Below are 25,945 nucleotides of genomic sequence, written 5' to 3'. Positions count from 1 at the left end.
CTTGAACAAGCCGAGTATTTGTGGGTTTAGGCTGACTGCCACGCAGTTCTAGAGTGGAAAAAAGCAAGTCTTATACACATGCATTCTCTGCATTTGAACTGAAATTGCATGAGTGAATGGGTTTGGAAAGTGAAATCTTGAGGCTCAAGTGACATGTCGGATGCTATTGCAGTCTGTTACACAAATACCAACCTGAGATCACTTCGCATCAGTGTTTTATATTCAGGGAAACTTCTCCAGGTCTGGACATTATCTTGGTTGCTCCAACACCAAAGGTTGCCAACTGACACTGCTAAAATCTGAGTTTGTGACCTAAGGCTGCTGGTTTGAAGCAGTTGGAGCAATAGTCACGGAGCTTACTGATGCCAAAGTAGCTCTAGTCCAGTATGGGACCTTTCATACACAGCTTTGGCCTGGAGCAAGCTTTCAATGAAGTTCCACAAATCCCTCAATTAAGGGTTTTTTTCAGGAAATGAACAATCTTGACTGCACCAGTACCAACATTGCTACTTGAATTGATCTTAACTTGTAAATGGTCTCCTTTCCTTGATGGGTGTTAACATACCACTAAGGCTTTTCCACTTCTCTGCCATGAATAAGTACCTCTTCTGGAGGAGTTGTTCTAACTGTTGGTTTCAATTCCAGGTGGATAAACTGGATGCATCAGAGTCTTTGAGAAAGGAAGAGGAGCAAGCTACAGAAACACAACCTATTGTTTATGGTAATATTTTAGTTCATATGTTATCAGTAACACATTTATCTTTTAAATCAATACCTCTCTAGATGTGTTTTGGTGGTCCTTCCCCACCCTGAAATGTTCTTCATATGAAATCAATACTAGAGAAAATAGTGCAGGGGCTGTACTAGAACTGTCTTACTTCGATCTTGCCCAGTATGCTTTATTTTTATCTTGAGTATTTCTGTTCTATAACATATAGAACAGAATATATTATTCATAATATATTTAACTGTTCTGTCTTCCAGGTCAGCCCCAGCTAATGTTGACAGCAGGACCCAGCGTTGCAGTTCCTCCACAAGCACCTTTTGGCTATGGCTACACTGCGCCTCCATATGGGCAACCGCAGCCTGGCTTTGGGTACAGCATGTAAGGTGCAGCACAAGTCAGTTTGGAGCTAGCATATTTTCTTACTGAAACTCCACCGTCCCTCCCCGCTTTAACTCATACCAGGGAAAAAGCAAGAGTTCTGCCTCGTGTTCTTGTAACCTTTATTTCATGAAGGACTGTTTTTTCTAGCGCAAACTTTGAATCACTTATGTTAAATCTTTTTCACATTCCATGTCATTTAGACTTTACTTTAAAAGGGGAATAGTTTAAACAAGTTTGTTCAAGTGGGCTTTTGCAGGACTGCTTATTACCATTAAGTCTATTGTGAAGATTCTGATTTGCACTCTATAGTGTTAAACTCTAATACTGAATCTTAAGTTCATTGTATGTGAGCAGCTTACAGTATGTACTGTCTATTCTAAATGCATTTAAGTCTCACTGTATATTCGGAGAAAGCTAAAGTGAAGATACTTGTATTTGACCTTGCAAGACTGCTGACAAGAGACAACACTAATCAGCATATCCTACCCTGGTTGGATTGCATAGCTCTAAAAGAATTTAAAATGCGTACAGACAACCTTGCCTGACTTAAAATGAGTAAAAGTTTTTTCCTTAACCTATGCAGGTTTTTCCAGTTATGCATATAGAAAATGCTAGTGTCTTTTTGCTCACTCCATATGTAACAGATGACCTTATGTTGTGCTGTATCCTGTGCTTTTGTGGGACATTCCATTCAGGAACAGAGCACCATGATTCCAATCTGTGTATTTACTAACCCTGCCCTGAGGTTTGTGTATGTTGGATATTGTGGTGTTTTAGATCACTGTTTTGAGTGTACAGAAGAGAGAATTCAAGCATATTGCTGTTCAGTTTTGTTTGTGCAATTTGAAATTACTCAATTTAAAAATAAATTACTGGACTGTGGACATGCTGCATAGTGGTAGCTTCACTTTACTGTCTTCAAAAGGACCTTCAACCTCGAACCAAGTATTACAGTGCTAGTCGTTGGGGGCATACGAGTGCATACACCTCAAGGGTAGAAGGGGCCATTAGAACAGAAGCAATAGAGACCAGTAGTGGTGTCTTGCACTGAGGGGACGATACAAGAAAATATGTAATGCTTTTTCTATAGAAAGATTATGCCACATGGAAGAAAATAGCACTTTTCAAGAGTTGGCTGCACTGTGGTCAACTACACCATCTTTGCCCAGATGATACGTTAGGATCGTAGTAGGGTGTGTCAGTTAAATTGAGATTATGTTCTAGGTATGTAAGTTGCCTTAAATATATTTAGCTTCAAATAAAATTGACTTAAATGTTTCTCAATGAATATTGTCATATTTGAGTGCAATGAATGGTACAGCCCTGGCCCTAGTTGTGGTAGCTCCTGGCTAAGAGATGGAACCTTCTCCAGCTATTCTCAGTGTCAGGTTCCAGCCCTGAGGCTGAATCCCCCTCTCCTTGCTCAGCTTGAACTGAGGGATTCTGGCAGGTGAGCGTTACAGCAGGTCAGTGGGGAAGGGTAGTGGGTGTGAAGCTGGGGGGCCTGGGCAGCTGCAGGCTAGAGCTGGGATTGTTTATTCCTTGATGAATTGTGCTGGAGTAAGAAGAGTTCTCCCAGGCCGTGCCTCTCACCTGCCTGTGGGCTTAGACCTTCCCTGGGCTGGTGAGCAGCTGGCCCAGGTAAGATCCCAATGGGATCCTGAGCAAGGCTGCTGCACAGAACTCCTGACTTGGTGCTCAATAGAATTCTCTCGCAAAAAAACAAACAAAAAACCACCACGGCTTTGTTACAAAACTAAAAGTAATAGAAAATCCACCTAATTAGAAGCACATGTAACCTGCCTTTTCCATTATTAGAGGTAAAAAGGAGATCTAGGGGTAGAATCTCCATGATTTGGGTAGAATGCGAGTTGTGATCTGACCTCTGCCCAGTAACTTCTGTAGTTGAGTGCTTTCTTAAATCTATGAGAACCCATTAATCCTCAGTAAGATAGGAATTAAGTTTCTTCTTGTGTGACAAGCTGTTTATACATGTGTGGGTAACTCCTTGTGTTAGCCAGATGGGAAATTCTGATGTGCTTAAATTCTTGTAAAGGCAGCAGCTCCACAGACCTCTCCAGAAAGGAGCATGGCTTACTTACATCTTCCCTTTATAAGTACTGAGCTGTAAGCCCTGTTTAACTTGTTCTGTCTCATGCATTTCATACCAGTTACAAGGTGTTGCATCAGTCATTGCCTCAGAAACCCTACACTAAGTTCACAGCAGCCATCTCCTGCTGTATGGGGCAATCCCTAACTGCTCTAGCAGCCCACCTATTGTGAATTACAAAATCAATCTAAAAAAAAATCTCATGCAAGGCAAAGGCAGAGGGGAACCTTCTATTTTTGGCATAAGACAACCTTCTCTAATGCTTGTATTCAGTCAATAAAGCAGACAAAGTGTTAATTCATCAACCGTACAAGTCTTACAAACGCTTGATTCCTCCTAGTTAGGGTAGTAAAATTTAGCTCTGCTTCTTGTAACTCTACCCAGCCGAGCATTTTCCTACCCACTTCAGGATGCAATGCAGAAGCTAGAGAAACTCATGAACAGCATTACATTTTGCAAGTTTAATTTTTTTACAAAAAAAATAATATTTTTACTGAGAGCATATGAAACAATCCCAAATTTTGGATATCACTCCTCGGTACCAACGCACTGGCACTTCTTTGGGCCCCGGCTCAGAAGAGCTTTAGGTGCCCGGACACTTTATCCACCACATCGGCCGGGCCCGGCCCGATGCCCAGCACCGTCTGCGAGCCGGGGGCGATCTGCGTGCGGCCGGCATCCCGCACCAAGCTGACGGTGAGGCCCAGGCGCCTGGCCTCGGCCAGCAGCTGCAGCAGCGTCTCCTCGTCGGGCGCCCTGAGCACCACCTTGGGCTGCCCGCTGTACTCCCACTGCTGCAGCACCTCGGGCGTCCTCCTCTGCGCCTGCTTGTAGGCAGCCACGGCGGCGTGGCAGCACTGCGCCGCCACCTTCCCCTTGCCCATCTTCAGGTCGTTCCGCACCACCAGCACCAGCTTGAACTCCCCGTCCTCCCCGGGCACCGTCGCCTCAGGTCCGGCTCCTCCGAGTGGCGCCGCCGCCGCTGCTGCCCGGGCCCGGGACTGCCTCAGGAGCCGGCCGCGGAGGCCCCAGCCGAGGCAGAGGCCGCACGCCACGCCCGCCACCAGCCCCAGCAGCCCCGCCTTGCTCAGCTGCTCCATGGCGGCACCGGGCGGCGGCTGCGGCTGCTGGGCCGTGCTGCGGCTCCGCGGGGCGCCTGCAACGAGACCGCGGCCGTTGTTAGAGCCGTTAGAGCCGTTAAAACCGTTACAACCGTTAGGGCCGTTAGAACCGAGCGCTCCTCACCGCCGTTGCCGCTTCCACGCTGCCGCCAGGCCGCGCCGCCGTCGCCAGGAAGTGACGCCAGCACGCCGAAGGGGGCGGGGCCCCGCCGGCCGCGGAGAGCGCCCGAGAGAAGGGGAAAGAGCGGGCGGCGCGGTGCGGTGCGGAGGAAGTGACGTCAGCGGGGCGGGAGGGCTCCGCCTCCCACTTCCGGGTTGGCCCGGGCCCAGCGGGAGCAGCCGGGGCGCAGCGCGGTGAGTGCGGGAGGGGACGGGGGGGGGGAGGGGAGCACCGCGGGGCCGCTCGGAGCCCCCGGAGCGCCTCAGGCCGCGGAGGAGCCGCCCCCACTGCCCCCAGCCCGCTACCGGCCGCGGCTCCCCCCTCAGGCCGGCCCCGGGTCCCGCGGTTGCCATGGCAACGGCCCCGGGCCCGGCCGCTGAGGGGCTGTGAGGGGAGGGGGGGAGGGGCGGGAGCTGCCCCAAGGCACCGGGGGGGCCCCGCGGCCCCTCCTGAGGGGAGCGAAGCGGCTGAACGGGGCCGGTGCCCGGGCTCTGCGCGGTGCTGCCGGGCACCTCCGCAACGCCCCGGGGCAGCCGGCGCCGCTTTTGCAGCCTCGGGGGTGTTGGGGGCGTTTCGGGGAGCCGAGGGGGTGAGGCGGGGGGGGGGCTGCTCGCTGCAGTGCTGCAAAGCCGGGTTATCCCCTCACAGCCCCCCGAGAAGCGCCTCAGCTTCGGTACCAGTTCGCTCCTGCCGTTTTTTTCTGTGCTGTGAGTGCTGGTGCCCACCAAGGAGCAGGTACCCGGGCATTGTTACCCCTGAACTGGGGAGCTGTGAGGTTGCTCCTTTATTCCTTGGAGCGTACCAAAGGGGCTCGATAACATCAGCCTGCCCTTATTTCTGCAGCGCGGGATGGACTCTTTATTGTTATTATTTCTCGTTGTTAATAGGCGATAGTTATGCTGATTGCTTCACCCCGTGCTTTCGGATGAGTGTTTGAAATAGCACGTTTACAGTTGTGCAACGGGAGGGTAGCACTGCTTGTTGAATTGAGCACCGTGCCCTGCTTAGCAGGTGGAATCAGTGGTGCTGGGGATTTCTGGGGGAAGGCGGAGGAGGGGGCTTGGGAGCTTTGAAGTGGGAAGTGGCACTGAGAAAGGGGAGGGTGCTGGAAGTGGTGCCAGACTTTGGCTGGGAAGTCTGCGCTGTTTCCACTTCAAAGAGTCTTTTCCTGGGGTTGTCTTTGAATAGCCTTGGAATCTGTCATAACTGTCTGACTGTGTCCTGTGAATACCCATTGTTAGAATGTTAATGCATGCTTTGGGACTTCCTTTTATTTCTTAATAACTTCTGTTTCTAAAACAAACCCAAACCTACTACGCTTCAGGAGCAATAGTTAGAGCAGAGCAGGTTTTTTTCTGGCAGAGTTGTGACGAGAAGCCATCACCTTCGGTTAGACCTTTACCTTCAGTGCCATGCGGAGACGTGTGAGCTGGCTGGACTTTGCCATCTCAGGGGGATGAAGGGCACAGCCTTGAGGCTGTTGCGACACCGAGCAGGGGACACGGGACAGCACCTGGCTGGGTTTGGTGTCACGCTGACCTGACAGACCCAGGGGACAATAAGATATGAGGCAGGCAGCCTTGTGTGCTATGAATTTGTTGAAAAAATGTTCTCACCTTCAAAGCACAGCACCCGGGCTGAGGGCTGCATCCACCCTCTGCCAAGGCGTTAACGTGCACGGATTTCCCTATAGCCCTCAAACCGAGGATGTGAAAGACACCGTGGTAGCTTAGTCACCTGAATACTAAGTCTTGTTCTGTCCCTGTTAGGGGAGCCACCCCATTCCCTAAGCTGCCATCTGCCCCCCAGCCCTGCTGCTGCCAACCTGCACAAGGAGCAAGGAGCTCAGACCCGGCCTGTGCCCTCTGCTGTGGCACGGCGTGCTGTGCTGGCAGTGCTCACATTCCCAGTTCTGTAGTTTCCTTTCTTATTTAAGGAGTTTCTTTGAACTTTCCGCAAGAGCACGCTGTGAAGACCTGGACAACCTGAATTTTGGCTTTCCTACCGTCTTCATGCCTTTCCACCTATGCACTGTGTGATGACTTTATTATACTCGCTGATTCTAGTGCTGGATCTACACAGGCAGCCGTCAGTGTTCGTGGTTCACTGGAGAGCAGTTTGATAAATGCAGCTGTAACAGCAGAATCACAACTTCGCTTAGCCCCAAAAGAAAAAGCGTGGCATCCCTGAAGCTCGTGTGACAACATTAATCCGTGCTTTCCTAAGAGATGCTCCAAAGTCTTTTTGGAAAAACAGAAATTTTAGCTCTAAATTGTAAAATGACTTTGTTTTCGAAACCTTCATCTGGTTAGGAGTTGGAAAATAGGTCTGGTGCACAGGGGCATAACCCACAAAATGCAGACCTGTAGTCTTTAACTGAATTGGTTGTCCTTGCCTTTGAGGGCTTAAACTACTTTAGTTAGAAAAACATTTTTAGAATGGGAATAAATGCACTCATAGGAAAGTAGCCCGTAATAGCTACGTCTGTAGAGATTTTGACCATCTTTCAGATGTGTCCTAATTTATTTTAATTGAATGCTTCCCCTGAGTGCTAAAGGACTGGAAAAATAAAGCAGGTACTTCTTATATTTTCTGTGGCTTTAGGAAAGTTATTAACCTTCAAGTCAGGGACCCTGGCAGCCCTGTATCACATGGTGAGCAGCGTTACCGTACTCTGTAGGGACAGAAGGTTTGGAAGAGCACTCACTTTGGTCTTGAGTGCCTGCAAAGCTAAGGACGACGTTGTCTGTTCCGCTGGCTTTGAATCCAGAAGACGTGGTGAAGAGTGGCGCAGTGTCACGGAGCTGCAGGGGTACGTAACGCTTCGCTTCGGGACTGGTCTCGTCCTTTATCTGAACGTGTTCTTGTGCAGGCAGTCGTTGAGGTCTGAAGGAGTTCAGTTCTGAAGGAGAGTGCTCTCAAAACCTTTACTGGCTGAGGAGCAGTGAGCTTACTCCCTGTGTAAATTGTTGAGCATCCGATCTCTGAAACAAAACCGTGCTGCAGATGTGTAAAGCTGTGTGGCTCAGTGCAGTCAGTTACACCTCTGAAGGTTCAGCTTTTGTTCTCTTTATTGTGACTGAAAAGCAGCAACACAACGCGGGGAGCTCCAGCAGCCTGCCCAGGACTTCAGAAAGAAGAGACTTTTGTCCTTTCCTGTGGTCACGGCGTGCAGAAGCATCAGTTCCCATGTTCCAAGTGTTCCAATGTTCCTGTGTTCCAAGCTTGTTACGCTTTGTTCGCTTCGGCTGCGAAGTGCCAGTCGCAGTCGTGAGGAGCCCTTTTTGTTGGTCCATTTACGTTTTGACTGGCAATAATTGTCTTTTTGTACTTAATGTTATGGATTGCACTGCAGCTGAATAATGGCTTGTGGGCTGTTTGTTCAGTCCCACAAAGAAGTTCTTGTCTGAGCACAGCTCTAGCAGATGATCTAAGCGACTGATATCAAAACTGTTCGAAGTTGTTTTCCTCGCTCCTTTAATAGTTCATTTGTATGTTTGCTGCTAACTACTCAGCAGACTTGGGAATTTCTTTTTGGATCTAGGCTCTGTGGCTGTTAGGGTTGATAAGACGCGGGGGCTGTTTAACAGCTGGGATTTCATTTTCTTCGGGCTCTCACAGATTTGTTATAGACCTGAGGATGTGGACGTGGTCACTGAAGGGTAACTCCATTTTGGCTCACTTTCCTGCTCCAGTTGATCTCCACATGGAGACATTGGTGCAGGACTGGTGGTTCTGATAGGTGCCAAACGGATCAGGGAGCAAACTTCCCGGATGCACACCCTCCTGTTCCTTATGCTAGGATGCTCTTTAGGCTTTGGTAAATTGAGAAGTTCTTTCTGAACCCAGCAGGTGGTTGGTTTCCCAATCACAGCCCTGCCAAACTTGCCCTGCGGTAGGTCCCAGATCTCCCAGCCAACTCTGTTCTTCAATCTGAGTCCTCAGAGCACCCCTGCAGGGTGCCTGAACTTTGGGGCCTTCTTAACGAGTATACACCCTACACCTGTGTAGGGGGGTTATTTATCTTTGTTGTAAATACTGGTTTGTGCACTCGAGGTAGTGCCAGGCAAAGGTAATCCCAGACTGATGCCTTTCCGAGCAGACAGGGTGAAACTGGCTCTGTGAGCTGAGGTTGGGAAAGCTGTGATACGTGTGTCGATACGTGTGCATGAATGCATCGGGAACCCCAGAGACTGCTGGCTCTGAGTGTCAGTGAGACATTTAACAGGCTGGGGTGGATGCAGCTCGTGGGGATGAAGTGTTGTGCACAGCTGAGACTTGAGCATGGGCAGCGCTTTGTGTCACCCCAAATTAACTTCCTTGAAATGTAGTTAAGCGAAATGCAGAGAACAAACCAATTGGCGCTTCAGTTTTGAAGGCTAAATCTAAGGGGAAAAAAGGAAGGAAGGAAAAAAAAGATGAATTTCAAAATGAGGAGCAAGTGACTTCCACTGAAATTTTTTAATGGGTGTTTATGTATACACCAACAAAATGAGACCAATGTTTCCTGAACCAGAAGGGGTTTTTTTGTGTGTGTGTGGCTTGGTGTAGAATGCCTTCCTAGGAAAACTTGCAACTGCAGGCGTCCAATTTCAATTTTCAAGTGCAGTCACCAGAAGGAAGGTGCTCCACTATTTTCAGGGCCTTACTGTCCTGCGGAAACTGGGAGGTGGTGAAATGTTTGATCCTTGTGTCGCTGGAATGACTGGCCTGGTGTCCTCAGCTGGGTGCTGCTGGAACTCCTCTGTCTTCCAGCATCAGGCTGCTGCCTTAAGCCTGGCCTGAGGAGAGAGGTTTGTGTTTCTGTGGTTCTTTAGTAGCAGTTCAGAGCAGAGCTTCAGCTGCGAGTGACTGCAGAAGGATGCTGTGGAGCTCTCGCTGTAGCAGGTCAGTCTTCGTTGTCCTTGGCTGAGCCCTTCAGCGTTCTTCAGAGGCAAACCTCTGCAAGGCTGTGCCCTTAATTCCCCTGGTGGTTTGGGTTTTCTGGGGCCCAGGTTTCAATGAATAAAAACTGTAACGTGCCAAGAGGTTAGTTCCTACTAGTTTGCGGTTAATTCCTACTAGTTTGCTGAACTAGCCACATTTATATTTGTGCTCATTTCAGAAAGAAGCTGGTGGAGGAAGTACTGCTTCCTCAGACCTCGATGCTGTTTGACCATTGGGTTTTAAGTAAAACCTCTTTAATAACCACAGCTAGCAATTTTATCTGTAGTCTGTTTTATTGTATTAAGCCCGAGGATCAGACATGTGTTCTACTAAACAGGTATAAAATTAATTTGTGAAACCCTGGAACTACGAAACAAACAGTATCTTAAATCTTCTAACATTTCATTAAAAAAAAAAAAAATAAAGACAAAATGATTGCAGTGTGAATCAAAGCGGAGATCTCGCTCCTGTTTACCAAACCTGAATTGCGGCTTGGCTCTTAAGCCTGACATAAATCAAAGGGGAACTATTTTTGCCATCAAATTTTAATTTCCTGCAGTAGACAGTTTTATATAACCTGTCATTTGAATATTGTACTACTTCCCAGCAAAAGCAGCATATCAAAAACTGTAAATCAGGTTTGCTTACGGGGAGAAATACAACGCCAATGGCATGCTTTAGCTTTGCGGGACTCTTTTTTTTTTTTTTTTAAATAAAATTCCAGAAACTGTTTTAAGATTCAAGGGGTTTTTAAAGCAAAGGGTTGACTGGCTGCTTCTTATGTTTGATTGCATAAGAATTGTTAGCTGGTCAGGTCTTTTTCTTTTTTTTCTTTTTGGGAGGGAAAGTCTTGCAACATTCTGCTTCGTGCTGGCTTCCAGTTGCCGCACTATTTACTCTCCTGGACAAGGAAAACCACAGCAGCTCTTTGGGTTTTTGAGGCTGATCTCAACAAAGAGAGGCTGAACTAGCAGAGAGTGCATACACTTTTCAAAAAGCTTTCCTTTCCACAGTTGCAGAGCTTTCCTTTCCTGTTTTAGTTATTACACTGTACACCATGAGATGGAATTCTGTTTCTTACCATACTGAGGGGTACTTTCTTAGAATGGGAAGGTTTTGAGGTCTAGTTGCATACAACGTGGGATCTTGCTGCCAGGATAGATGCTTTTTGGTACGGGAATCAAATCTTAAGCTTCTCTTTTGGGGTTGAACTGAAGCTTGTGCGAAGTTCTGCTTCTTGTGGAGCCCAGGCAGTGGGCTGGTTAATGGAAGGAATTGTTTAACGAGCTTTTCTTCAGTTAGAGAAGCGAGGGAGTTGTGTCGTTAAAATGAAAAAAAATCTGATTTCTGTGGGTGGAAATGTTTTAAACTTTGTCATTGTGGGAATGGAAACACTTTCTCCTTTTTTAACAGCGCGATGCAAGGTAACTGTGATTTGGAGAACTCCTGGGTGGTTGTGTGCATCTCTTGACTACAGAGTAAATGGAATCTTTGTAACCAGAAATAGAGACATTGTGTTTTTTGGTTTTGTTTTGCTCTTAGATCCCCCGTACGTGATTGATCTATGAAATGGCAGAGAATGGAACAGATTGTGACCAGAGACGCACAGGAATGATCAAAGAACAGCACAATGGAAACTTTGCAGGTAGGTGGAAAACGACTTCATGTTCTCAGCTGGTCAACCTGGTGTGTAAAATGGCCAACACAATGCTCAGAAGGAATCTGTTGGTGCACTTCGTGCCCAGATAATGCAAGGAGAGAAGCCTGAATCAATATTGGAAACTTAATCACCTCTAAATCTGAAATCAAAAGAACCTGTGTAATGTAAAGCCAGGGAATAGTTTTATGCTGTGTATTTCCATTCAGCTTCTCTCAATTTTTTTCCTTCTGCATTCCTATTCTGTAGCTTACACACATATGAGCCCTGTAAAGCTGACTCGGGTACTAATAGGAGCTGAGAGCTGAAAAGCTGAACTATGCTGACAAACGTGGCTGTGGAAGTCAGGCTACACAGCCCCACCCTTTGGCTCTGAAGAGTTAGTACTTGATTATAATCTCCAGGAGAGTTCTGCTTTGGGAGAAATCCAGTGTGTGTTTTTTTAGTCTCCCAATTTCTACTGTTTCTATTGACACTTAGCTTCACTGTAGCTTATCATTTTTCAATGATAAATTACTGGAAAGACAGTTAACTACTTCATCTCCTGCCTTGCCTTTGTTTTTCCTACAGGTATGTCCAAAGTAGGCTCATGCTTAGAATTCATGCAAAAAAAAAAAATTCTGAGAATGTTTCATGAAGATCTTTGTGTCACTGAATTATCTGTGCTGTATGGTATAATTATCATCTTAGTTTGCTTCCTGTCAGCCTTGAATGTGCCAGTTCCATATTTAATTAAGTTTTGTAACCAAGTGATTTCTCAAGTTGTACAGTCTTACGCCATCGTCTTTGATGACCTTTTCTAAGAACCTACAAAGTAATTAAAAAAAAAAAAAAAAAAACAAAAAAAAACAAGGTTGAAGCATTTTTATTAGATGTATGAAGTGGAAAAAGTGGAGAACAAAGATTCTTGAAGCAAGGAATGTGGCAGGATTTACAGAAGCGTATGCCTGTATGCATGGAACAAATCTAAGCCTTTTACTTCACTGGGACTTTACTCTGAGGGAATGTAGATGTTATCCAGCACTTGCAATTGCAGGCTTTCTATTAGTTCATCTAAAACAACTGATGCTTTTAGAGGTAAAGAATACAGCTAAAGAAAATTAAATGGGCAATGTGACTAATGAGGTATGTGATTTTGATGTAGATACCAACATCTGATAAGGCAGCATGTTTGAATTACTGAAATAAAACATCTTGGGTTACAATGTGACAGGGATTCAGATTAGATTCACTTTCTATATGTAACAGTTTTAACCTAATTTAAAATTTGAATAGTATTTGGATAAAAGTTAGTTTTCTGTATTTTCCCAATGTTTCATGCTTTTTTCTCTAATTTCAGAATTCATTTTCTTTAAAAGTGCTAAAATTATTGCCACTCCATAGCCTGACAGCCTTTGAACAAAGCATCCTCATCCAAAAATAGCTAAGGATTTTTATTAATCCTGACTATATTGTGAGCACAAAATAACACATGTTTATTAGAAGATCCTTTTTTCTATACTTGTACAGCAGTGCACAGTAACTGCTGTTGTAGTCGTAGTGTCAGGCACTGCAATATAACCGAATTATTGCGGTTAAAAGCAACCAAAAGTGTAGTGTCAGCCTAGCGAAGGGCTGTGGTCTACAGGCAGGCCCTTCTCGTGGGAGCACTTCCTGTCTCGTGGACTCATTTTGGAGAAGCTGAGCAGGGTGGCACGGCTTAACGTAGCCTGAGCCCTCTGACGGGGAGGAGAGATACCGTTATCCAGTTACACAGGGACTGAAGTGTGTGGAAAGCACACGTAATCCAATCTAGTTCGATTGGAGACGTCTGAGAATAGCTTTGGAAGAGAACCAAATTCAGAAGTTCAAAGTGAAATGTGGTCTCTGTACTGGGCAGTAGAGACATATTTGACCTGTTGGATTCGCTGATTTGTAGCTAATAGTGCAGTGCTTTGCATAAATGCTAATATATTTAACAGACTTTGCATCCTGAGCCAGTTCTTGGTGGCTTTTTTCCTCCACATAGCTGACAGTCATTCGTGTTTCCTTTGCTGGAGGTCACCAGATTTCCGATGCCCTTGGAGCAAATGCTTTGTGATAAGTGGAAAAGATGACTGGGAGCCCATGTTAACTTCCCAACAAAAAATAATCAGTATATTTTTGGGTGGGATGGAATTTGAACCGTCAGCCTGTGGTTTTATATTTCTGTTGCTTTTGCTTTGCAGACTCCTCTTTGTTGGGTGAACGGAAGCGAAGGGACCGAGAAGAGAGGTTGAATATTGTCCTATGGAGACAACCGCTTGTTACCTTGCAGTATTTTTTCCTGGAAACACTAATAAACTTGAAGGAATGGACCATAAAGTAAAGATACTTTCTTTAACTTCTACTAAGCATTCTGGGGAAACCCATGCTCTGATTCAGTAGGTCATTCTGACATCTCACTTTTCCTGATGATTCACTACTTTAAAATTCTTCTTCTAGAAAACATATTTATTTTTGTCCCTTAAAGGTGGCTACTGGAACATACCACGCTTCCAGCTGTGTACCCAGACCTTCTGCCTAAATTGCATAAGTGTAAATACAGTAAGGTCTCGATGGAAGAGAATTGCCAACTTCCTTCTTGAAGAGTTGAATATGCCAATTTGAAAGAATGGGACAGTGTTTAGGGATCCTGAAGGCAAGAGATATTGTACTTAAGACTGCAGTGTTAAGTACTGATCTTTTAATACATGTGTTAGTATCACTTAATGATCTTCAAATAACTCAGCTAGGGCAGGGTTCAGGGTTACGTGGGATTTACAGTGATGTTTATGACACCCTATTAGAGAACTGCTTCTAAGATAGTGGTCCCTTTCACAGCAGGAAATTATTTATTGAAGCACTTTCCCTAAGCATCATTTACACCCTGGATAAAATGGGCTTTTATTCTAGTTAGGACTGCTACTTGCAATTGCCTCACATCTACTAATGCTGAAACGCATAGCTATTTCTTAAAGCTCTAGCCTTGGGATGTTCTGGAGTATCAAAAGGCAAACATGAATAAAATTGGCAACCAAAAAAGCCAAGAGTAGGAACCACCTAGTGCTTGTGTTGGTAACTGGAATCTTTATGTTTGGGATTGTCTTTACAATCACCTTCCCAGTCAGAAGACAGGATCTAATAGCACCTTCCCTGGTTCTAGCTGTTGGGCTGCTCCTTTTGGGAGTGAGCTGAGATTGGTGATAACAGGCTATGTCCACTGACTCTTCTGGGCTAGGTTTGAGGTGCTGACACACAAGATATGTTGAGACAAGCTTCTATTTTCCTTTTTAATGTTCTGGAATGAGAAGTAGCAGATTTAGATAGCGTAGTCTTAATCCCCATGTGCTTCTCTCACCCAAAATAATCTAACCCTAAAGTTTAGTTGTTTTATGTACATGCTTTCAGCTATCATTGGAAATATTCTTTGAAAACTGCCTTCTCAGATTTTAACATTGCTTGGAGATTGTCAGAAACAACTACTTACTTAAGCACAGCAGAAATAACATTTGAGGTGTTACTTTAATCTACTGCTTGACTTCCTAGATACAAAAGTTTGTTACAGATAGCATTTGCATCTTCAGTTGTGCATCAGCAGCACGTCTGTGTTGTATGCCACTGTACAACACAGAACTTCACAGCCACAGCTATGCTGTGTAAATTGACAATGTCTTTACAGAAAATAACGACTAGATTCTAAACTATGAAGATGACCTCAGGTTGACACTTAATGGTTTCCTGTGTTCCACTTGAGTAAACTGGGATTTAAATGACAGTTGCTTGGAAATCCAATTCTTGTACTGATACAAGCAGCAGCACAAATGTTTTACAGTTACAGGAAGATTAAAGGAACTTTTTTTCAGCCTGCTTAATATGAAACATTTGCTACTGTTTTGCTGTATTACACTTCCCGTATTTCAATCTTTCCTTCTGCCTATTTAAATAGATGAATTACGTTTATTTCACTATTTCGTGTCAGTGATTTTTAAGTGATGCTAGCACTTCCTTTTCTTTATAGCATTAGATGACAGTGTAATAGTGTTTCCCAGAAAATAATAAATATTCTTTAATCAGCTGTGTGTGGCCACGTATGTGTGAAGCAGTATTATTGTAACCTTACAGAATTAGGCAGGTGCAAGAGTAACTGGATATCATAAAAATGCTTTTTTCCCTTTACCTGTAGTAGCTTCCTAATGCTTCATAATTAGTAAAAATGTATGTATTAAAGTTTGAGCTGTAACAAGAGGTACTAACTTCAGCAGATTAAGAGAACCAAAATAATGTTGAGGTTTGCTCATTTTACTGTCACTGTGGCTCTACCCACCAGCACAGTTTGGAATCAGCACTTCTGTTACCCACCCACAGATCATCTCCTGCACAGGGCCGGTGCCTGCTGTGCACTTGGCTTAACCGCGAATGTTCTTGGTGGTCCTGTATTTGAAACTGCCTTTTACTTGCCTTTTTTTCAACATCTGAACTTGGTTCTCATCTGACAGTGAACTAGAGATTTTTTCTGTAAAGATTAAAGGCTCCCCAGCTATTTCTTGGGAGGTTTACATTTTTATAACAGTCAACTTCTCAGCTGTCATTTTGCCTACTGACTACATCCACACAGACCCACTCTACAGGGATAACTTAAGTTACTTTGAAATGCATGCTAAATTATGAAAAACACTAATCACCATTTGTCTTTTAAGATTGTGGCATCGACGAAGTATCCTGGTGGCTTTTTTACTGATGCTTGCAGTGCTTACAGCTACGTATTATGTTGAAGGAAGACATCAACAGGTATGAAGCTTTCAGGTTACTTTCCTGGGGTTAATACTTTCTGTCCTTGTGCTAAAGTAGACATCCTGGGAAATTGAATAGGGTCTTAACGAGATTGTAGCACATCTTTTGAACCCCCTACTTGCTAATGTTATCTGTTTATCATGTCGTGACTTCCCTTGAGTCATGTGTGGATGAGTTGCGTTTTAAGGATGGGGGAAGATCAGCTGTATCATTTCATCTATTTTCTTGCATATGTAGGTGTTCACTTCTCATCTGCTCCTAAATAAGCACACCTCTGATGCTGCAGCATTCTTTCACATCTGTTGTTAACAAGCTTTAAATAGTAGTAGGAACTCTTGAGAAAATGTTAAACTGAGTCATGAGAGAACTTGATTGGTTTCCAAGAAACGTTTCTATTGCTATGGAAGGGTATCCTGACCTGCTCAGGCATACGTGTAGGCATAGAATGGTTTCGTGGCTCAAATCTGGTTCTGTGATGCTTCTTATACTCCCTTTGTCTTACAATGGCTGTTTTAAAAACGTAGTTGTCTTGGGTTATGTGAAGACTGATGCTTTTACATCACTTGAAGTGTAGGTGCTTGCTCTAAGCGTAACATGATGGTGTTGTCTACGCTTTTCCCCTTGCCATTTCTCCCTGAGTTTCAGGTTTTCTCTGGGGCAGCCCTTTTTAACCCAGCAGAGCATTTCCTTGTGCAGCTGACTCACCTTACCACTCCGCAAATCACCAGATTCCCAGTCTCAGAGAACTTGTTTACAAATACACTGCTGAGCTCTGTCACTATCTGCTTGAGGAACATGCAGGTCTGGAACAGGAGTCCTGGCTTCCCAGGGCTGGGTCACCTAATGCAGTGAAATGAGATTCTTCAGCTCACTGCATCCTTGCTTGCTCAGTCCCATGCCTGAGACCTAAGCAGTTACACACCAGGCAGGTTGGAAGCTGGTAGGTCAGTGGTCCATTCGTGTTCCTGATGGACAAATACCTCCTTCATTTAAAAACTTTCCTGGTTGGTGGCTTTGTCAGTATCAAGGCTGGAGCTTGATGCACTCAACATTTGCCACTAGATGGCTCTTACAAACTGGTGTTGAGGCACGTGCCCCCTGAGCTGGCTGGGGCTGCGGTGCAGTGAGGCTTGGCAGTGCCTCCAGAGCTTCCCTTGAGCCTGGTGGAGCAGAAGCCTGTGCCTCTGGGATGGGCAAGGGGAGCGTGCCTGCAGTGTCCAGTGGTGCTTGGAGCTCTCTTCTGTGTTGTCTCAGTGGTGTGCTCCAGCAGCTATCTGTCCACCCCCCTTCCTCCAGAGCTTCTTACCTAACATCCATGTCCTGCTAAACCCTCTCTCTACCCATCTCTGTGTGCCATCAACATATAATTGAATATGTAAGCCACTTTCTTCCAAAACATTTAATTCAAAATAGCTACATATACTTGTGGTTTCAGTGGTTGTTTTCAGGACTTTTTTGTACTCTGGCGGGCTGGAGCCTGGTTAAGGCTGGTAAACTTCACACCCGTGCTGTTGATCCATGCATGGTATTAAAGGACACCTCTTCTCAGGGCTGTGGTATAGCCAAGTTAATGACCTTGCTCGTCCTTTTATGTTACTGCTCTCATGGCAATGAGAGTGAGATACAGCCTCCCGTCCCTGCAGAGTACCTGGCTGTACACTTATCTGTTGAGGAAATTCCCCAACCTGTCTGCTTGCTGATTGGCTTCCAGTAGATGTTGTCTGGCGCTTATTGCTTACCTGTGTGAACCTTGTATGCCTATTCTGGATTTTCAGGTCCTCACTACTGAAACTGAATTTTTCATCTGTATCCTTGGAACCTTGCTGATTATAAGGTGTGGGGGCTTTTCTTTTGAAAATGCGTTGTTCTCTGTACATATACCTGTGCTGTAATTGCAGTACGTTGCAGATAGAGGAATTTAGGACTCTGTTTCCATTGTTCTAATACAAACTAATGCAGATAGTTGTCTGTAGCTTTAACTTTCTCCTCCAAGGGACATCACCATGTTTGTTTTGTGACTTTTCTCTTTCAGTATGTGCGGTATATGGAGAAAAAGTTCTTCTGGTGTGCCTATTGGGTAGGATTAGGCATTCTGTCCTCTGTTGGACTTGGAACAGGTCTTCACACCTTTCTGCTCTATTTGGTAAGGATATTTTTATTCCATGTTCTTTCTGAATCATTTATTTTAATTTTTGCATATTTTTAAGATCTGTGAATAAAGAATCTTCCCTAAGTCCTAAATGTTAAGTACTTCTGAAGGAAAAAAAAATACTTAGTGTAATGCTGCAAAGCTCTGTTGAATGTTGTTACTCTACATTGTATAGCTTATGCTGTTTGCTCATGGTGAACTGTAGATATTACTCTGCTGTTATCCTTCATTTCGAAACAATGAGTCAAAATCTGCAGTGCACTATGCTCTCATTTACTAATTTAAATAAAAACATTTTCTAGTGTGTGCAGCTCAAATGTTTCCATTTTAAAAATTTCTGCATGCTCTCAGTAGCTTAAAATGATCATTCTTTTAGCTGAAACCGCTGAAATAGGCAACTGTTTTGTAGTTCAGTCTGTATTAATTTTGCTTTGAAAATAATAGCAAGAAGAATGTTTGGTTACAATAATAAAATAGTCTCTGTTGTTCTGAAAATTTGTATGATGTTGTTTATCTCGACTTAGCTAGGAAAGTTAGGGAAATGTTTGGGTGTGTTTTGCTTTTGGCCATTGGATTAGTTCCTTGTTTATGAAACCACTGTCCTGGATTTAAGAAAAGGATTCATGGCCACAAAATAATTAAAACCAGTTTATGCAACAAATGTCATCTTGTATTTGGGACAATTACAGATGTTTACTTTCAGAACTGCTTTAATCATTAACACAGAAAGCACTACAGGAAACAAGAAACTCGTGTTTTTCCACACAGCAAAGCAATGCCTGTTAGGTCTAGTGACATCTGTGTAGGCATCATTTGCAGTTGTGTCAGTCTGTTGGTGGAGCTTCTCTCCTAAAGATTCTGGAGGTAGAAGGTACGGGAGAAATAAAACTATTGTTAAACAGAAACAAGTTTCTGCATACACAGCCTTTTAGGCAAAAATATTGCTGTCAACCTAAACGATTGGAAATAGAAACTCAGTAGAGCCAATGAACAGAGTCTGAATGTTTTGCATGCAATGCTGGAGAGGGCCTGGACAGCAGTGACTCGACAGTGTAGGAATCCTCCTGACTGGCAGAGGTGATGATAATAGCTTAGGGACACCAAAACACATGGGCTCTGCAGATGGAGAATCAATCAAAATCATCAGTCATGAACCAAGGTGCCCACCTCGCTGGAGAGACAACTCAACACTGAGTGGTGCCTGAGGTGGAGTAAAGCTCACAAATTCAGCTCAGCCTGGGTGCTCCACCAGCCTCAGGTGGGAGTGAAAATTTAGCAGGAAGGATCACTGGCTACTCATCAGGCCAGAGAAAGGAAGAGAAAGCAAAGTAATTCCAAGTTTGCCGTGAAAATCAGTAGATCATGATTTAAATCAGCAAGTAAGACTTTTAAATGATAGATTTTTGTCTTTTTTTTTTGCTTGTTTGTTTTCTTAAGTTGACTCACTTGTTGATAGTCTGATTTCTTCAAACCAAAGATGTTGTTATCTAGCCAGCCTTCGAAGCAGTTTAGCGTGCTTTCTGTACAGTTCTATTCTCAATTTTTACACGTGTTGACAGAAATCTAGTAAATAAGAAATATTTTCCACTATTTGTAAACCGCATTTGGAAGTGGGTTATTTCTTTGTTGTACATTGATCTGGTGCAGAATAGCAAGTGCTGTCATTTTGTATCCAGGACAAATCATCTTTGTATCCAAGATAATTTTGTCCTATAAAGAAAAGTCTTTATAAGACAGCACTGCAGTTCTGAAAGAAGGTGGAATGAAATGACCTTTCTTTTACTCTATTTTAAAATTTATTTTTTTTATTGGTTCTAAGTTACTTTAATAAAAAACAAATTTAGCATATCACTGAACTTTTCCTGTGGGGTGTGTGAACTTAGTCGGTACATTTAGGTCACGACCTGGCCTGACATTTAAGTCACGTAGACAAAATATTACTTCGCTGGTTTAACAGTCAGTATAATTTTCATTGTGTCTGTAGTAGATGTAAGTGAGCAGCCTTTTAGAGATTCCAATGAGAAGTATCACCTAGAAAAAGCAAATTAGTTTAATATTTTTAGCAGAGGTATTTATTGCAGGTGTAGTGAAGTTATTTATTTGGAATATAAGAGGTAAGATTTCACAATTTGGGGGGAGAAACAGACTGCACTCAATTAGAAGGTGGTTATAGAGTAAGACGTAATCATACCACCAACTTCTATGTGTATCAATACAGGAGAAATACTTGTTTGTTTGCTTTAAATATATAATAGAGATGAATATTTTTCTGTTGAGGGAATTGCATAAAGGCGGTGAGTGCAGTAAGAGAAGCAAGGATGCATTTTAATTTTTTCTCCTGTGCAAGATTTAGTGACGAGCAAGGACTGTAAATTCAGAAAAAATACACTTCCTTGGCACTAAACGTGCCCGAACATTGAACAGTTCGTAACTTGGTGGAACATACGGGCTTTGTGCCACTAGATGGCAGTGGGAGTGTAAGAACACAAGTTTATTGCCCTGAGAGCGTGTTGCCATTTTAAGCAGCAGAACTGATAATTTTCTTGTCAATACAGCTCTGCCAGCAGTATGTATACGGAACTTACTATCAATGGAGTAATACAGTCTTTAATATCTGCTGATTTTAGGGCTGCATGTTGTGTGAAAGGGAACAGGGATTGCAAACTTAAGATGGTGTAACTTTAAGGTAAATTGGTTCAGAGTAGTGTTCTGTATTTAATCCGTTTGGAAACAAAGCAATTAGGATCTCTGGCTTTCAGAAGGGGGAGTTTTAAATAATTTGCTATTTTAATTGTGCAGCACCTTCCTCTAAAAGTAAAATATAGTTCAGGTGGTAAAATCACTATTGAATTTTACAGTAATGTATACCTACTTTACATGTTCTGTGCACTTTAATTACATCTCTTGATTATGTTGATTCAAAGAAATTAAAAGTTTAAAAAAAACAAAAAAAATCCTTTTCTGCTTTAGTGCCTGGATTTGCAGGCAGTAAAAAGAAGACTCAGTAAGTATTTTAAAATTGTTCGTAATTAATTGCTTGTTTTAAATGTGTATGTACAGTGAGATTGCTGGGAATGCAATTACATGCTTAGAGAACAATGCTGCCGGGCCCACCCATGTGCTGTGGAGCTCTTGTTGATGCTTGCAGCATTGTCTCTGCCATCAAGGGCCAACGGGCAGGAATTGATGGCATGTAGGCACCTGTTCGCACAGTGCCTGAACTGCTTCAGCTGTGACACAGGTGCATCTTTCTTAAATATAGCCCTCTGCATATTGCACACAGCTATTTCGTATCAAGCTGCTCGTAAGCGCAGCCTGTTAGCTGGGCAAATCGCTCGCAGAAATAGTTATGCAATAGCTGCAGGATAGGAATGACTCTGGCCTGGGTGGCTGTTTTTCCAGGGTTGAAAACTGTCATTTGTCTGGATTCTTCGGAGCATCTCACGCCAGCCACAATGTGGAGTGAGGTGGATTCAAGTTGCAGGAGAGATCTTGGGGTTAGCTGAGAAGACAGGAGTTGGAACTAGCAGTTGTGTTTAAAGTGGAGGTTACAATCCAAAGCAGTCTCCCTTTGGGGGCACATTACTGCCCCTGCTTTATATCCGTTCACATCTGATTTGGATTTTGTGGGTCACCAGAATGTTCATTGTCAGAACATTCCCGCTGAAAACATTGTGGTGTAGGAGGGAAAGGTCAATTTTGTTAGTTTGCTCGTAGGTTTTTATTGCTATTTCTGTGATTCGAGAACTTCCTATATAGATTATAAAGGAGCTAACGTTATCTGCTGCATTGGCTCTTAGTTTAATTCTGTCCCCTTGGACAGAATTGTCGCAAGCAGTAAATGTAAAATTTGACATGGCTTTTTGGGAAATAATCTTCTGTCTGCAAATTGGCAGTGAGCTAAGGGCTGGCACAGAGCAGGTCTCAGCACAGAAATGTGGAAGCAGGCCACTCTTCCAAGAATCCTTTTTATTCTGACACTTTCAAAACAAGTCTGCTGGCTTTTTTTCCCAAAGTCCATTAAAGGTTTTTCACAATTCTTTAAAAACACCACTTTAAAAATAGTAATCACCATGTGGTTCTGTAGGAAATAAAACTATTATGATTAACGACTCCAGATACTGGTTTTAGCAGCACATGGTTGGTTTTTTTTAGCCTTATGTTTTCTTTTATGCCGTTCCTACGTTAAAATACAAATGGCACGAATCACCCAATTGCCAGAAGAAGATGACTGCGGGTAACTTGTCAGGAATTTCTTGTTTGTGCATCTTGGAGAGGTCCATCTGCTGCTGCAGAGCGACGTGAACGAGCTGGCAGCAGCGACACTAGGTGGAGCGCTCGGCTGGAGCCGCGCTGCCCTTGCCATCTCCGTGTGATCTGCTTTCGCTTCACCAAACGGATCGCAAAAGATGCGACCGAGGCGCAGAAAATCAGCTTAGAGTTAATGCCTATCAAAACGCCTCGTGTGAAAACTGGCCGATAAACGGCCTTTCTGCATACGGTCTGTTAAAATCCAGAGTGGCGGGGGATGAATGGAAGCAAATTCCTTACAGGTCAAAAGTGCAGAGCGGGTTTTGGCTGTCTGCAGTTGTTTGTGTTTTTGTTTTTTAAGCGTGGATCTCCGCTTGCTTGCTGGTAGAGCCAAGTGGAGCAACTGCTGGGGAGGCTTTCGTTGGTAGCCGGATTGCGGACTAGCACAAACAGGAAATGTGAGGTACAATAGGAATGCTTTCTGTGCGGAGGTCGGAAAAGAGTTGGGATTTTTTCAGCACTGCAATGTGTGGCTTTGTCACTTAATTCCTCCTGGGGTGTCCTGTAGCGGAGTGAAAGAGCACGACAATGATTTCAGGCCAAAAAAAGAACAGAAAACTGCCCTTAAAAAGAAGGGAATTGCAAAGACAGTGCCTTCATTGACGGGCCTGGCTTTAGAGAGCCAGTTTGGGTTTATCTGGGCTTGAGGGTTCAATGTCTTGCTTTTGTCCTGAATTGGTTCCAGGGTTTGGCTTTGGCGAGAGGTCACATTCTGGCCTCCCAAAAGCACGGTAGTTTGCAGCTGAAATGACTCGCATTTTGGCCGTGTCCGAACTGAGTTTCTAACCCAAACTGAGCATTTGAAATCCAGACAGCTCGTGCAATAATGAGCTCATTAGCTTTTCCAAAAAAAAAACAAGCCTGTTGTTGGTGATAATTGTTTTTTTTTTAAATACAAACAAACAAACAAAATACACCCCCTTTCTTTCTTGCCAGGACTACTGAAAGCTTTTTAAAATTAAACTTGATTTTTTTAGCTATCCACTTCCAGGAGCTAAGCTCGTAAGGAGACTCATGATAAAACTGCAAAAGCAGTTCTAAAAAGGAAAACTCACAAAACAGGGCTTACTCAGTTCTGTGATGTAGATGTAATTTCAAAATCTACAGAAAATACTCTCATTCACTCCCATTCCCCATTTATTTGCTACTTTAATACAGGAGTGTTTTCTTAGTGATTGTCAACCTCAGGAGAAATTTTGCTCTTTTCATGTGGATCATTCAAAACAACTGTGAATAATTCATAAAATTATCGGGTCTGCATGTAAAGAAAAAAGGGAGAAACAAAAGCTGAGCTGCCCCAGCCAGGTGGGCAGGCGCAGCAGCACTCCCCTTGCCAGTGTTGTATTATTTTTGCTAAGCGAGGTGTTCATTTCCAGTCCATGCTGTTCTTCGATTCACATGTCAACCTGCAAGCCTATAGCAAATGAAATAAAAAATGGTTTTGTTTAAAATCTGTGATCAGATTACTGCGATTGAGTTAAGGCAGTTGAAAGCAAAATACGTGGTGGGTGCAGAAGACAGGAGTTAGTTGTGAAGCTGAAACAGAGCCTGTTGGTGTGAGGATCGCATGTGACTCTTACTCTTTCATTTGTTTCCTCCATCTCCTTAAACCAACTTCCTCCAGCTGCCCCAAGCTTTTTACAATGAGCTGAAACATCCTGGACTACTTGCATCAACACAACTTAAAAATCACTTTTGCTCACCATCCCTTGATGGGAACTCCTGCTTTCAGTTCACACGGGCTCTGTTCTGCTCGCACTGCACTTACATTAATGATGCACTGATGAACTGGAAGAGCCCAACGCGTTAACCAGGACGCTGCTGCCAGATTAGTTGAGCAACGTGGGAGTTTCTTAAATCTGGTGGCTTCCCCGTGTTTAAAACATCTAAGATGAAAAATGGCATTTTCCTGGTGACTCAGGAGCAGCCCCTGCCTGTCCCCTGCCCATCTCTGAGGGTGGCAGGGGCCAGTGGAGCAGCTGGAAGCAATAACCTCCCGCACTGCCCCACCGTGAGCTGCCGGCCGTGTGAGTCAGAACCCGAAGCGGTGGGGCTGCGAGTTCCTTATATGGCCCCCAGCGCTGCTGGAAGCGGTGCACGTCAGGATTTGGACAGTTTATCTAAAGCTGGAACCGTGGTAATAAACAGCTAACGTGAAGCTCCTCCATCTGTGCAGGATTAGCTACCTTACTGTGGCTTTTCAGAAGTCTGCACACCACTGATGTCATATTAACGTTTAAGCTGTATTGAGCAAGCTGAACTTGCACCAAGGGGTTAGTGAGGTGATTGTGTGCCCTGCTCTTCCTTTCGAAGGCTGATGGACTTCACCTTTCGGCTGCTGACACCTTATTTTCATTATTTGCTCTTGATTTCCTTGTCACCGATCCCGCCTGATAACTCTGCTGGGAGGTCACGTTCTGCTTTCCTCTCACTCGCTCTCTTGGAGTCGCTGCTGTTTTTTTTCTGTTGTGTTTTAATGCACGGCCTGAACTTTGTGCTTTTCTTGTCTCTGCTTCCTTGAGCCAAGCTGGAAAAAATGATAACAGTGCAAAGCGATCTCTAATTGGAGCCGTTAAAGCCAATCATCACTCCTAGTGTCAATTTGAATAGGTTCTGTGATTTATTCTTCAGTAATAACGAGTGGGTGGCTAGGGAAGGGCGAGGAGAAAATGCTGACAGATTATTTTTGTCTTCTGTCAGCACCAGAGTATGAACTTGGGTTCTTCCAACTGTGCCTCTTCCTGACATCACCCCGTTTGATGGCTCCTATAGAAAGTAGCATGACCATAGCCTTATGAAGCGTCTGCTTTTCATGTTACTCCTCAAAGCAGCAACGTGGCCCTGTTATGCGTTCAGTGGTACCACGTGCCTGCTCCCCTTGTGGTTCTTCTTCACTTATATTTGGAGCTTGTGGCTCATCGTTTGGAATTTCCATCAGCTCTGCACCAGGGCAAGGCTCGACTGAAGTGGGAATGGAAACTTGTGAATGGACACATGACAGTAAAATGAATACATTGCCTGAAATGCTATGGCGGTGTGCTAAAGCCAGCCCTGACCGCCTGGGGATGGTTATGTCACTTGAGGATGCTCTAGTTTTGGGATCCTTCTTTGTTCTGAGACCCTTTTGACATCCTGTACTGCATACCAGGCAATATATAAAATCACGAGACACTTTAATCTTGTAACACAGGCAGACAGACTAGATTGATGTATTTTCTAGCCGCCTCTAGGTCCAGTCTTTCGTAATTGCAGGGCGGTTTTCTTGGTGGGTAGTTGTCCACTGCTCCTGGAGATGAAAAGATGCTGTAACTTGGTGTTACTTTCTGGAGAGGTGTAATGACTTCGTGGATAAGTATGAGATGAGTCGCAGCCTGGGGCAACGCTTGCAGGATGTTTCCCATGAGAAGCAAGCTTTTGCTTTTCTAATTTATCTTAATCAAATATTGAATGACATGTTTTCCCCCCTGTGGAAGGGCTGAGTCTTGAACCTGGTATGAAAAGCTCTGTATCCATGGAGGAAAACAGATTTTTAGTACATTAAGTTCAGCAATGAGTTCAGAGTAGTGTTTTTCTTGCTGGCAGACGTATCACTTTTCTTTGTGAAATATTTCT

General features: G+C 44.1%; 3 protein-coding genes and 1 long non-coding RNA gene across 9 annotated transcripts in view; 2 read left to right on the top strand and 2 right to left on the bottom strand.

The window, feature by feature from the left end:
- Positions 1-1,992, top strand: part of CLTC (clathrin heavy chain) — a 29,800-nt gene extending 27,808 nt beyond the window's left edge. For both annotated transcript variants that reach the window (XM_068656303.1, XM_068656304.1), the window contains 2 exons: positions 646-721; positions 985-1,992. In XM_068656303.1, coding sequence (XP_068512404.1) covers positions 646-721; positions 985-1,109 — 201 coding nt within the window. In that variant the 3' untranslated portion in view covers positions 1,110-1,992. The remainder of the gene's footprint in view (positions 1-645; positions 722-984) is intronic.
- A 1,672-nt stretch (positions 1,993-3,664) lies between these two features.
- PTRH2 (peptidyl-tRNA hydrolase 2) lies at positions 3,665-4,595 on the bottom strand. Its single transcript, XM_068656318.1, has 2 exons — positions 4,464-4,595; positions 3,665-4,374 (listed from the first exon to the last, which is right to left on the bottom strand). The coding sequence occupies exon 2, from the start codon at positions 4,316-4,318 to the stop codon at positions 3,791-3,793; it is 528 nt and encodes a 175-aa protein (XP_068512419.1). The 5' UTR covers positions 4,319-4,374; positions 4,464-4,595; the 3' UTR covers positions 3,665-3,790.
- The window catches only part of VMP1 (vacuole membrane protein 1), a 64,521-nt gene continuing 43,127 nt past the window's right edge, over positions 4,552-25,945 (top strand). The window contains exons 1-5 of one of the 4 annotated variants that reach the window (XM_068656311.1): positions 4,552-4,693; positions 10,968-11,070; positions 13,290-13,425; positions 15,780-15,870; positions 17,906-18,016. In XM_068656311.1, coding sequence (XP_068512412.1) covers positions 10,995-11,070; positions 13,290-13,425; positions 15,780-15,870; positions 17,906-18,016 — 414 coding nt within the window. In that variant the 5' untranslated portion in view covers positions 4,552-4,693; positions 10,968-10,994. Of the gene's footprint in view, positions 4,694-7,173; positions 7,312-10,967; positions 11,071-13,289; positions 13,485-15,779; positions 15,871-17,905; positions 18,017-22,539; positions 22,576-25,945 lie in introns of those variants that run through there. The other 3 variants (XM_068656312.1, XM_068656313.1, XM_068656314.1) reach the window with 3 other exon arrangements.
- LOC137842370 (uncharacterized) lies at positions 20,094-24,882 on the bottom strand. 2 transcript variants are annotated; one of them, XR_011089041.1, is made up of 2 exons: positions 24,037-24,882; positions 20,094-22,835 (listed from the first exon to the last, which is right to left on the bottom strand). It is a non-coding gene; the product is annotated as an uncharacterized lncRNA (long non-coding RNA). The 2 variants fall into 2 exon arrangements; XR_011089040.1 differs by having other exon boundaries at positions 24,102-24,882.

Source organism: Anas acuta, chromosome 19 (genome assembly GCF_963932015.1).
Source record: "Anas acuta chromosome 19, bAnaAcu1.1, whole genome shotgun sequence".
Classification (NCBI taxonomy): Eukaryota; Metazoa; Chordata; class Aves; order Anseriformes; family Anatidae; genus Anas; species Anas acuta.
Note: the sequence above shows the minus strand (reverse complement) of the source record. Positions and strands in the feature narration are given on the sequence as shown.